This window comes from Gracilinanus agilis, chromosome 1, assembly GCF_016433145.1.
Source record: "Gracilinanus agilis isolate LMUSP501 chromosome 1, AgileGrace, whole genome shotgun sequence".
Classification (NCBI taxonomy): domain Eukaryota; kingdom Metazoa; phylum Chordata; class Mammalia; order Didelphimorphia; family Didelphidae; genus Gracilinanus; species Gracilinanus agilis.
This window is the reverse complement of record NC_058130.1, coordinates 632,673,223-632,687,008: the sequence shown is the minus strand read 5'-3', so window position 1 is coordinate 632,687,008 and position 13,786 is coordinate 632,673,223. Positions and strand designations below refer to the sequence as shown.

Sequence of the window (13,786 nt, the reverse complement as noted above, 5' to 3'; positions counted from 1 at the left end):
AATATTGTCATATGGGTTGGTTTTGTGTTATGCCTTTGAATGTATAGTACAGATTTCATAGAAGATGGTGGTTTCTGAATTGTTTGCTATTTATTTATCCCTTTATTCAAAGAAATGTTCAAATTTTCCTACACAAATTAAAAGCCACGTGGAGAAGATAAGACTTAAAAATATTTAGAATGGACTATAACTTATAACTCACCTTTCAGAAAATAAAGTCTAGGATAGAAATCAGAAGATATGTCTTAAGAATAAAAGAACAATGGAACAAGTGATCATGAAAAGTGAGGTGTTAGTGCATAAATCAAGGACAGATTTAAGAGAAAATGATTCAGGTTTAAGCTTTCAAAAAAAAAAAAAAGACAACAGAAAAAAAAACAATTAGTTACATCTTTCCTACTATTCCAATAAAATGCTAAAAAGCTCCCAGTTGGGACCAAGTACTGTACAAAAAAAGAAAGTGAAAATACTACTAGAAGTTCACTAGAAGAGTGAGAAAATATTTTGAAGCTGTCAAAATAAATCATAAATCATCAAGAAACTCTCTTTATGATCCTGAATCAAGCTTTTATGAAGCCCTAAATCTCATTCACAAGACAAATATTCCGAAAAGTTAAATTCTACAATTAAAATAGGATTGCCTACAACCTCAAAAATGCAAATTGAAATGCTTACAAATAAATATAATACACTGTATTAGCTTTTACTAAGTCAAAGCAGCTGCAATCAGCATTTTTTTTTGTTTTTTAACCACAAGATCCTTTATTGATGTTAAATAAGTTAAAGTATAGGGGATCATTTCTATCATTCATAATTAACTGTTAAAAAAAAAAACCCCAAACCAAAAAAAAACCCTGCCACTCTTTAGGCTACAGTAAAAACAAGGCAGGTGACCAGTGATGACACTGCGAATTATGCCCGCTTACATCAATGCAAGACAAACTTAAATTCACAGACCTGTTCTGTTACTTAGAAACCTAACAATAACTGTAAAGACAAGTACCAAAACATAATCATTTAAACAGAAAAAACCACCATACACATCACAATTACTAAGGATCCTATAGTTAATCAATATACTCCATTTTACCATAGATAGAGCTTACCTATGCTAATGTAGTGAAAAATCTTAAAAACACTCTGGTTTATCTCTCTTTTTTGAGGAGGGGAGATGGGGGAGCAACTGAAAATCAGACCATTACAAATATCCCAAGCCCTGGAAATTAATATATTTAGAATTCTTAGATTAATAGTTGATTAAAACATTAACTAATAAGGAATAATTATGAAGTAACTTTTAATACAAATAAAATATTTTAATAACCTGGACATTTTATTTTCATATTTAGTTGAATCAATTTCAGAATGGAATAAAACCCACAATAGATAGGCTACAATTCAGTGCTAGAGAAGAAAAGCTTTCAAATATTTCACAAGTTTATATATTATACTGAATAGTTCTCAAAAATTCTATAGGTATGCCAAATAACACATTTTCTGAACTGTCCGCAACTATAAGTAGTGCAAACCTTAAGTTATCCATGATTAATACATATGATATTCATCTAGCTCCCTATAAAACACAGCTCTTGACAACATAAAATAAGGTATCCTCAAAATTCTACCATACCTGTCTGCTGGAAAACCAGAATCTTCGTTCATGGTATGTTGACAAATATAGTGCATACATCATACCACTAGTAATTGCTGCAAGACAGCCCAAGAAAAGCTTTGCAATTCGCTGAAATAATGCATCTGAAAAAGGATGGTAAAAGCAATCTTAGATATATATAAGACTATAGTAAAGCCTTAAATGAAAAAATAAAGTACCTACTCCATCATAATATTTCCTGTTTAAATTTATTAAGTATTAAAGTTAAATGTAAAATACCCTCAATGGGACTGCAACTACTTTGTAACAAAAGGAGAACCTCCCCCCCCCCACAAGATGTTTTCACACACAAATCATAAATATACTATTCAGCAATAAGGAAAAATAAAAAAATAAAATAAAAAACCAAAGTTTGTGTATTATACTACTTCATTATAATATTTCAAATGAGACATCTGAAGAAACATTTTAATTCTAAAATTTAATTTGTAAAATTGTGATCAACATCAGTTTTGACATTTTTTTTGATGATAAAACCTGCAAAGCACTATAAAGGCATTCACTGTGTTATTTAACCAAAATGCTCATTGAGATCAGTGGTTCTTAACCTGGGATCTATGGATATTTTTAAAAACTAGAACTTTTTCCTTTCATAGTCCTATTTAATTTTATGCATTTAAAAATACTCTGAGAAAGGGGTCCATAGGCTTCACCAAACTGTCAAAGGGGTCCATGGCACAAAAAAGAGTTAAGAAGCCTTGTACTAAAGAGATGTTTTATATTCACAACATCTGAGAAACACTAATATCTAATAAACCAAAGGTTAAAATAGCTCTGAATCACATTTTGAGAAAAGTTGCAAGTGCTGACTGTATCATATAAGAAATAAAATTAAGCATAAGGCTTGTTATCATAAAATTAGATAATGTGAACTAAGGAAAAACAAGCAAAACTTAAAAACTAGAAGAATTTCAATAGAGGCTTTATAAGTATATTTACTTATAAGTAACCTGAATGCAAAATACTAATTCTTGACTTTCATTATCAATGTAACCCAAAACTAGAACCTAAAAAATTTCCATCAGAATTTTAGTCTACTAATCATTCTGTTCTTCAAGATTTTTTTGGCTGAATGTGTTTACTGCATGAAACATTTTTTTTTTTACTTTTAAGTATAATTCTAAACTGAAATTTTTAGTTTTGAGATTTTTTTTTTCAGAACTCAATTTTCAGAATTTCTAGCTCAGAACTTTTTTTTAAAATAAAGAATTTTTTTCCATGGTTATATGATTCATGATTCACCCCTTCCTGTTCTTTCCTCCACCCTCTTGAAGCTGATAAGCAATTCCACGGGGTTATATACACGTATCATTGTTCAAAACCTATTTCTATGTTATTCATATTTGCAGTAGAGTGATCTTTTAACATCAAAACCCTAATCACATCCCTATTGAACTATGTGATTTATCATGTTTTCCTTCTGCATTTCTGTTCCTCCAGTTCTTTCTCTGGATGTGGATAGCATTCTTTCTCATAAGTCCCTCTGGACTTTCCTGGATCATTGCATTGCTGCTAGTAGAGAAGTCCATTACATCGATTGTACCACAGTGTATTCATCTTTGTGTACAACATTATCCTGGTTCTGTCCTTTCGCCCTGCATCAATTCCTGGAGGTCATTCCAATTCCCATGGAATTCCTTCAGTTCATTATTCCTTTCAGCACAATAATATTCCATCACCATCATATACCATAATTTATTCAGCCACTCTCCAATACGTGGACACCCCCTCATTTTCCAATTTTTTCCACCATAAAGTAGCTCAGAACTTTCCATACTAAGCACTGAAATTCTTAGCTTCTAAGGAATATCCCAGTTTAAAATATGGGATGAAAATAAAGCAGCTAACTTCTAATTAAGATACTACTGACATACACTATATAACCCAGGACCAATTCATATAACTGTATTCATATAAATTCATATAATGTCATGTAGTATCTTCATTTGCAAAACGAAAATAATCACAAAATTCATCCATGGGATTCATCACTGTTAACTAGGAAAAAAAAAAGTACTGCATAGGGAGTTCTAAACTTACAAATAATCTGTTTTTCATCAGCATGACTGGTGTCTGAAACCTGGGACACCTTTTTCCCATAGAAACTATATTAATTTTGCAGGCTGGACCAAAAAGCCATTACTGAAATGCTGTGCATTTTCAATTAGCTAGTTTTTTCTTTGAAATACCCCAAAGTATATTTAAATTAAATAAAGCCCTTTTAAAATAAATATACAGTGCTCAATACTCATAGTATAACCAGCCTATATTCTGAGTCCAGGGCTCATATCAGATGATGGAGCTGGTTCCTCTGAGTCATATCCATTACCTAATCCCCCAAACATGCAACAGTCACTTGGCATAGAGATTAAGATGAAGAACTTATGACATTGGAGGTACAAGAGGTTAAAAAACAAGGCAAAGTAAGCTTTATAGCAGAGACTGTGATTTCTATCCCTCTAGGTCCCAAAGTAGTTAATGACTTTTTCTTGATTTCAAGTGAAATGGAAATGGTGTGAGGAGGAAAAAGTTGACGATAATGGAAAAAAAAGTTCCAACAATTATGCATCCAAGTAATCAACCCATCAAAAAGACAGGTGGGAATTAGGAGCAGGAAGAAAGGAAGACTGCAGTTACAGGAAAAGATAAGAGAGAACTCTGGAACCAACATGACTTACATTTGGAAGATCTCCTCACAGTTGGAATGTCTACAGTTTTCTCTTGCAGAGTTTGTAGAGCTGTTTGCTTACTTTCAGGGAAGCTTGACTTTTTTCTCTCACGTAATTCTGGTGCTGATCCTTAAAATTTAAGAAAGTTATTTCAACTTTATATGTGATGAAAAATTATCCTAAATCTTTAGGCAGGCACACCATAAAAGTAGAAACATACTGACATCTGACATTAAGAAAATGTTCTTAGTATTCTACCATTAAGTTCTTACAACTCCTCTGTCCTCTCTATTCCAATTGTCAACACCCTAATATAGCATTGGTGAAGGTTTTCAAGTTCACATGCCTAAACTGCAACTTCAAGCTGCCTGTGAGCCCCCGCATTACCCCGACAGAAGAGGGAGGAAGTGCTTGCTTTGGGCAGCAAAGCATGCAAAAAATGTCCTTAGGAGCTGAGAAAAGGGGGAATGCAGCAGTTCCCCCTCCACCCCGTGTCACATGTGCCAATACTTCGCTAATGTTGCCCTACTACAACTATCATTACTTCCCAGCAACAGGTCTTCATGCCTCTGTTCTCCTTTCTCTATACTACCTTTTACAATGTGACTCAAATAATCTTACAGGATTATAGATTTAAAGGTCTGAAGGGAATTTAATAAATAATCCAATCTCATTTTACAAATAGGAAACTGAGGCTCAGGGAGAGTAAATGACTTAGCCAAAGTCACATAAATAGTTCAAATTTGAATTTGGGTCCTTTGGCTCTAAATCTAACCTCCTTTCTATTACATCATGTTTCTTCCCATTACTCTTCCCCATATTTAGTTATCTCTCACTTCTACTCAAAAATTTTCAGTGGTTTCATAGGTCCTACTGAATAAAATTCAAATTCTTTTCCATTCTATTCAAAGTCTTCCAAAATTTGATGTAATCTACCAAATTTTCCTGATTCCAGATCTTTGTCACCACTAATCCCTATGTTTGGAATGTTCAACCTGTCCCTCTTTATCTACTAAATTCCTTGTTCCTTGTTTGGTCATGTCCAATTTTTCATGACCACACTTGAGGTTTTCTTGGTAATAAGATACCAGAATGGTTTGCCATTTCCATCTCCAATTCATTTGACAGAAAAGGAAATGAAGGCAAATAGGGTCACACAGCTAGTACATATGTGAGACTGGATTTGAACTCAGGAAGATGAGTATTATTGACTCTTTGTATTCACTATGCTGCCTAGCTGCCCCTACCAATTTCTTTTCTCCTTTTTTAATTTATTCACTCAATCCCTCTGTTCCCTCTTCACACCACAAAAAGGCATCATACAACAAAATATATGTCTTTAGTGTTTCCACTTCTTAGTTCATTCTCTGGAGGTGAACATTCACAAGTTAATCTTCAAATATCAAGTTTGTAGCTGTATGTAATGTTCTCATGGTTCTACTTGTTTTTACTCTTATCTCATGTAGTTCTAAGTTTTAAAAAAATTAATCTACTCATCTTTTCTTACGGCCCCTACCAGTTCTTTAAATTATGCTTCTTCAAATGACACCTCTTCCATGAAGCCTAGTTTAGGTAAACTATTCTGATTATCGTTGCATGCTATTATCCCTTATATCTTAGGATTTTTTATATATCTAATATACGTGCATATTATTATGTATTATACTCCCTATGTATATAAGCCCTCTACTAGAATATGATCTATAATGGTGATGGCGAACCTATGACACGCATGTCAGCAACAACAATGACATGACATGACAGTCATTTTTGATGACATGTGGTCACATGCAGCCACATACAGAGAAGTATGGGGCCACATGCCAAGAATGAAACATTTGCTGTGGTGTAGTGTAGACACTGTGCACTATAGATGATAATTCTACCTATATCAATTTACCTATTTTGGTTTATTAAATAGTTACATATTATAATTATACATTTTTGTTATTTAAACTATAAATATCACAAAATTATGGTTTTTTTTCCTCAAAGTGACATACCACCCGAGTTATGCTCAGTTTTTTGGCAAATTTTGACACACAAAGCTCAAAAGGTTGCCCATCACTGATCTATGAATTATTTCATACAGAAATACAAAGATATTTCTTTCTATGTCTCTCAATACCTAGCAGCCCATATTTGTCTATGAACAAATTAATCAGTTTTTCCCTGCTTCAGATCTCTTCTAATTCAAGTCTATCAAATACTCAGCTGCTAAAATGATCTTCCTGAAGCACAAGTCTGACTGTCATGTACCATATCCCTATCAATAAATACTAGTAGGTCCCTATAATGTCTACCATCTAAAAGAAATTCTGTGTTTGATGGTAAAACACACATTTGTCATGTCACCACTCTACTAAATAAGTTCCTACGAATTTTTTTCAGTCTTTTGACTTTGCTTTAATGTTTCTTATTGTTTTATGGAATCATTAAATTCTATTTGGTCAATTCTAATTTTCAGGAAGTTTGTTGCTTGAATCAGTTTTTGTTCCTCTTGGACCAAGCTGTTAATTTTCTTTCCAATTCTTTCTTCCCTCGTTCTCATTTCTTTTCAAAATTTTTTCCCCACTAGCACTCTCATTTCATATATAAAATAATTTTAAGTTCTTTAAAGAAAATTTTTGTTTCAGCTCCTCCAGGAATTCTAGTTCAATTTGTGCCCAAGCTGTGTTGTTCTCTGAGGCTTTGCTTGTATAAGTTTTGGAGTCATTCTGTTCTTTTGGGTTTGTGGCTTAAACATCTCTATCATCGTGATCCTTCCTTATAATGAGATTCTTTTTCTGTTTGCTCCTGCTTACTTCTTAATTTTACATAACGGGCTTGGCTCTGTCACACTTCTGGAGGGAATATCTGGGTTGAGCAGTGCTCTCTTGTGTCCTGCTATTGTGTGGCTCAGCAGACAGAGAATAGAAGTTGGGAGTCAAGAAGACTCCCAAATCTGGCCTTTCTCACTCGCTAGCTATGTCTCCCTGGGCAAGTCACTTAATCTGTGTCTGTTTCCTCATCTGTAAAATGAGGATAAAGAATAGTACCTACTTCAAAAAGTTTTTAAGAAGATCAAATGAGTTAATATGTGAAAAGTGCTTTGCAAACCATAAAGCTTTATAAAATGCTTTGTCATCATATAGGAATAATGTGTTAATCCAATATCTCAAGAACAACTGAGTCTTATGTGGCATCCCAGGTATATTCTAATCTTGAAAGTTTTATTGATGTATTTAATAGTGTAACCTATGTGCTCATGGACCCAGACTCATGGTCATAGTATTTCTTGATCATTGTATTTAATTGTTACTCTATTAATTCTGACCACTCTCCAAACTATAGTCCCAAAGTCAGGAAAATTCCTGAGCAGGATGTTAGCTGCCACGGGGTCCTAGCTCCTACCTTGAGAGACCAGATTCCTTGCCAGGTCACATGTCTGATTAACCTCCTCCTCTTTGATCTTGTGGTTGTCAATTGAGCCAATGTTAAATAATATGCCATGTCACATGTTCACTAGCTACCTCCCATTCCCCATTCCTTGATTCTCCAATAATAGATTGGGGACATGTGTAGCTCTCTTTCTACCACCATCAGAGGAACATGCACGCTGGATCCCATGTTCTTGAAGTCCTTGTCTCTGAGTCTTTCTTCCTTTGATGTGTTCCCTCTCTCTCTATCCCCTTAACCCATTTTCCTTCAGTTTCTAACTCTCCTTCTCAGGTGTCCACCCACAAATATATTAAATTTGTGGCTGCAGGTGGTCACACCTGGATATATTTAAGCTTTTAATGCTCTCAAAGCAGATCTAGAGTGAAGTCTGAGCATTAAACTCTACAAGTTCCTGACATGCATTTGATTCTGAGCAACACAATAGTGGGTTCACCCCACTGACTTGAGTTGCATTAGATTTTTGCAGGACTCAGCCCCTGGCAGTCAGTCAATTCTGCAAGTTGTGTCAAGCTCCTTTTTGGTCTGGGCTCCCTGCCTTGGTTACTATGCTGAAGGCTTCAGACTAATCTAGGTTCTAGAAATACTTAGCTAAGCCTCACTGCTTAGCTCTAAGGGCCAGAGCCATATAGCTGCTGCTTGTGTGATCACAGTGTGATAAATGGATACATTTGAAACACAATGCTATCAAACCCTCTGGATTCAAGTATCCTATAAATTACTTGAAGTTAATAATAATTTATTTATAATATTTTTACTTCCTTCTTTCTTAAGCTATATTCATAGAGCATAGATTAAGAAGATTTAGAATATACCTTAGAGTCCAATATCAACAAACATATTAGATTATACATGAGAAAAATAAGGCTCAGAGAGATTAGGTAACTTGCCAAAGGCAGCACTGGAAATAATGTATAGGACCAAGATAGGGATCTCTGAATCAATCTAATACTTTTCTTAAAGGGAAAATATTTGCCACTAGCTGACTGGTGAATTGGAATTAATATCTTAATGCATTTAAAAACTAAACAAGGGGGGCAGCTGGGTAGCTCAGTGGATTGAGAGCCAGGCCTAGAGACAGGAGGTCCTAGGTTCAAATCTGGCCTCAGACACTTCCCAGCTGTGTGACCCTGGGCAAGTCACTTGACCCCCATTGCCTACCCTTACCACTCTTTTGCCTTGAAGCCAATACACAGTATTGACTCCAAGACAGAAGGTAAGGGTTTAAAAAAAACAACAACTAAACAAAACTCTAACTCCAACTCTCTTGTACTACACTACTCGTACTACATATTAGTTACGGTAAATAGCAATTTACATCTGGAATATACAAAGCAATCAAATTCTTCAAATACAGACTAACAGTAAGATTTTATTTCAAAGAATCTGAAAAAAATAACTGGCAATTTTACCTTGTTATCTCTGTCCTTTATAAAGAAAAAAATGTTAAATATATTTTGAAAAATCACCTAATGCTTCTTTCATTTCATCATTACAATCTTTAGTTTTATTTTCCTAGGGGAACAGCAAGAAACATGGAATAAAAGAGTTCAAAATGTGTTTATATGCATAAAAACTATTTGCAGGTGATTTTTCAAGTGAAATATTACTACTAGGTGGCATAGAGCACTGGACCTGAAGTCAGGAAAACCCAAGTTCAAATCCAGCTGCAGACATTTACTAGAGTACCCTGACAAATCATTTAACCTTTTTCTGCCTTGGTCAACTTATTTTTTTTTTTTTAATCTTACCTTCCGTCTTAGAATCAATACTATGTATTCATTCTGCGGCAGAAGAGTGGTGAGGGCTAGGCAATGGGGGATGGGGTGACTTGCTCAGGGTCACACAGCTAGGAAGTGTATGAGGTCATATTTGAACCTAGGATTCCTGACTCTAGGCCTGGCTCTCAATTCACTGAGCCTTTCAATTGCCCCTACAGAAAACTCATTTGTAAAATAGAGTTAATAATAGTCTCTACTTCCCAGAGTTGTTGTGAGAATAAACTGATATATTTTACAAATCTTAAAACACTTATATAAATATTATCTAATATTATTATTATTATTATTATTATTATTATTATTATTTACCTGAAGACCTTGACTTTCAGGTCTGCAGGAGACTGGTAGCCCTTTTAGGGACAAGCTGACCACAGTGCTTCAAAGAATGTTACTAAGAAAGATTTAGAAAAATTTCTACCAACATCAGAAGGTATTTTCCAAATTATAAATCCCACATGAAATAAACACATGTTCTGCTAAAGATAACAGATTTATGAAAATATCTAAGTTTAGAGGCCAGAAAAATGGGGAGGATGGAAAAGGTGAATATTCATATCATAAATTAATCTTTTCTCTTGTGAAAAAAGGATTCAAATAAAAGATTCCAGAGTATATTTAAAATGAAAGAATAATAGAATGAATACAAGTATAAAAAATATGGAATTTTCAGTCTGAACATAGAAAATAAGATAAAGCAAGTTAAAACATTTTGGAAAAATACAAAATGCTATATTAGTCTAATATACTATATATGAGGGAAGATGGTACATGCATTCAATCAATTTGGTTCTAAGTAAAATATATTGTTTTCAGATTGTGGTTTTATAATATAGAATGATTCCTCATTTTTATCACATGTAACATATTTATATAGATTTCATTCCTGAACAAAGCTGCTATGTTTGACTTTCTATTTCACATTTTAGTTTTCAAAATGTAAAAACCATTCTCAGCTAGATGACCCACGCAAAAACAGGCTTCTGTGTTGCAAGTCATAATTAGTCAATCCAAGTTCAAGTGTATAAAAGAGGGGAGTAAGAGGATAACATCCTTCTAGCTTTGTTGTGCAAAAGACTTCGAAGCTACTAAGTATCCCAAAAAGGTTTTTAGAACATCAACCCAAAAAAGTTTTTTGTTGTCTTTAGATTTATTTATAACAACTTTTCATGACAAAACATCAGAGGAAAATATTATTCAAAAAATATCAGATAACGCAAAATATTAAAGCTTAACATTACAGTAAAGTAAAAAAACTATCATACCACAAAACCATTTAATTTTTCCCTATTTTTTTTATTTTTACCTGCATAGTTTATAACAGTAAAAAAAAAAAAAGCTTTGCAATACGATATTGATAATTATAAAAAACGCTAAAGGGAATACTTGTGCTACTACACACCTGAGATTCATCAGGAAAGGAATAGTTATCAAATTACATTTAATCTGGTTATGAAAAAAGAGATTTGCTTTGTCTTCTAACATGCACTCTAGCTATAAGATGAAAACAAGTTCAGAGTTGAGTCTGTGGAGCTTACATTATCAACTGCAGAGGAGCTATTTGGTTTTGAAGTTGCTTGTATAAAGTGCACTAAATTTAGATTAAATTTTCTACACTGAAATCTCAGAGGAGGCAGCTAAAGTCTCTGTACCTGTAGTGTTATGAGTAAGATTAAATTAGCTGGTTATTAGGTATTGATTATGTATTGATTAGGAAGTACCTAGCAGGAAGGAGCTGGAGCTGGGAATTCCAGGTTGGAATGAAGGAGGAGGAAGCCTGGTAGGTTTGAGTACAGCTAGGGCTTTTGTGGCTTTGGGATTCTCACTGCAATCCACTGATGATCTCTGGATGCCAGGAGCTAAAGTTGTCTCAGGAACCAAGTAGTAAGGGTTTTGCTTGAGGCACTATCCGCCAGAACTCAAACTACACCTCTTCTCTTGGCTCTGTAGATCTTGTCCTTTACTAGATGCCACACCACACAGGATCCCAGGGGAAATCAGGATGCAGGATGTCCTTTGCTCTGAGGTCTCCCAGGCTGGCAACAGTTTTGCTCACCACTAATGGGAGTCCACACTCAGGGCACAGCCAGACTTCCTCCTCCTTCATTCCAACCTGGAATTCCCAGCTCCAGCTCCTTCCTGCTAGGTTCTTCCTAATCAATACATAATCAATACCTAATAACCAGCTAATCTAATCTTACTCATAACAGTAGACATATTGCAGTAAGCCACTGGAAGCTATAATTCTACTGATTTCTCCCTACCGTTGAATAAATTTTAGATCTCAACTAGAACAAACTCTGTATCATGCCCACTATACCCCTTTTATGGCAAAAATATCACCTCTACTCAGGAATGTAAGCACTTAGTGCCTAATAAAAATCACCACCACTAAATTATCCTCATGTTAACATTTACTTTGCTGCTATTACCAGCAATATAGCCTATTATTTAGTGGCAACAATATACAAAATAGTATTGTAACCAGACCCTACACTATTTATTGTTTTTCATACTCTTCATGTGTATCAATTATTCAGTTAATGCCTTTCACAGGACAAGCAGATATAAATTTTGGGGAAGAACAACTATATACAATTTAGAAATCCTATTCTATGTGAAGGCAATAATCTTTTCAATAAGTCCCTCAAGTTTAAATCTGCCCGAGAGCATCTTTCTCCATCTTCAATTGTATTCACTTGCCTTCCTAAACTTTTAGCATCATGCTCTATAACCGATTAACCTTGGAAACTTTCCCTACGACCTTGGTTCTCCCAAACCCATTATTCTTATCTGAATATTTCTGCTCCATAATCTTCCCCCAATTTTTTACCCCACTTTCTTCAAATCTGGCCTCTTTTTATCACCCTCCCCCACCCCAGCTCTCTGACCTAATATTGTTCTTGCTTGGAATTACACCAACCTTTATTGCGTGCCTAAACCAAGAACTTTAGAAATGCTTTTTGAGGACGAGGGTCACTCTCCTCAACTTCTCCCATCCTTCCCCAATCACACCCCCACTTACCACCTCAAAAGTTAATAAGGATAAACTACCACCACACACAAGATTCCTGTTCATTTCTTTCAAACAATTTCGATCATCTCCAAGTTAATCTACTGATTTTCCTCAAAATCATTCCCCTACTCTCCCCTGTCTTTACTTACCTTCCTTCAAATGCTAACTGCCTTCCTACCCCTCACAGCCCAAATGTTATCGCTTTCTCCCTCTCCCAAATGTTACGGCTCTACCATTCCCCTCCCCACGATGTTCCTGCCAACTACCGTAAATGTTACTGCTCGACCACCTCTCTCCTTTCTCCCTACCCCAAATGTTAGTGCCCTACTATTCCCCCATCTTCCCCAACGTAAATTGCCCTCCGACTCCTCCTTTCCATCTATCTCGCAAAGTTAGTTCTCGCACCCCTCCCCCGGCCCACTCTGCCTCTGCCTTCCCTTCCCCCCCTCGACGTTACTCCAGGCGCTCCTCCCCAGCCCACAGCCCCCTCCCTGACGCCCCGCTCCCCGTAGAGGCCCCAACGTCTCCGTCACCTTCTTCTTCCTCCATTGCCCCGCCCAAGGCGCCCGAGCTCGGGCTCAGCCGCCGTGTCCCCAAGCTCAGGTCGGGCTCCTCAGCCTCCTCTGCCCCGAACCCGCCAGCCCTTAAGATCCCGCGGAGCCGCACTCGCCCCAGCCCCCGCTGACCGCCGCCACCGCGCCACGGCTCCGCTCCCTGACTTCCTGACACGCCCCCCTCGGTGCTTCGACCAACTGAGTCCTCCAGTCGCGCCTAGCCCGGCCTGATTTGACCCAGGAACTATCATGCGGGGAAATACGGAACAGTCGGAGCGGTCTTGGGGGGCACCGCGGCCGAGAGGGGCGGGGCGGACGGCGGCGACAGCGGCTACAGCTACTAGATTTTTGAGCCGGCCCTCTACTCCAAGCTTCGCTTCTCTTTGAGCACTTATGTTTTTGAGGCCCATCAGGCAAAGCTGTTTTCATGTTGATAGTAAAGCGCGTTAATTGCCAACGTAGTAAATATGACCCACGGATCTGCCCACGTAAACAAAATTTTGAAAAGGAGGAAAGTTCTCAATACTTAAGAGCAAAAAGTTTGAGAATCGCTGGCCTAGAGTATCTAGCCTGAACCTCTGACCTCAGTGACCTCACCAGAGTCCTCCATCCAAATCTCTCTCTCTCTCCTCCCTCTCTCCTTCTTACTCTCTCTCCTT

General features: G+C 36.4%; 1 protein-coding gene across 1 annotated transcript in view; it reads right to left on the bottom strand.

The window, feature by feature from the left end:
• Positions 1-13,267, bottom strand: part of DPY19L4 (dpy-19 like 4) — a 58,653-nt gene extending 45,386 nt beyond the window's left edge. The window contains exons 1-3 of the mRNA XM_044668440.1: positions 13,107-13,267; positions 4,351-4,470; positions 1,631-1,755 (exon numbers count right to left, since the gene is read on the bottom strand). Of these exons, the coding sequence (XP_044524375.1) occupies positions 1,631-1,755; positions 4,351-4,470; positions 13,107-13,122 (261 nt within the window). The 5' untranslated portion in view covers positions 13,123-13,267. The remainder of the gene's footprint in view (positions 1-1,630; positions 1,756-4,350; positions 4,471-13,106) is intronic.
• Positions 13,268-13,786: the final 519 nt, after the last annotated feature.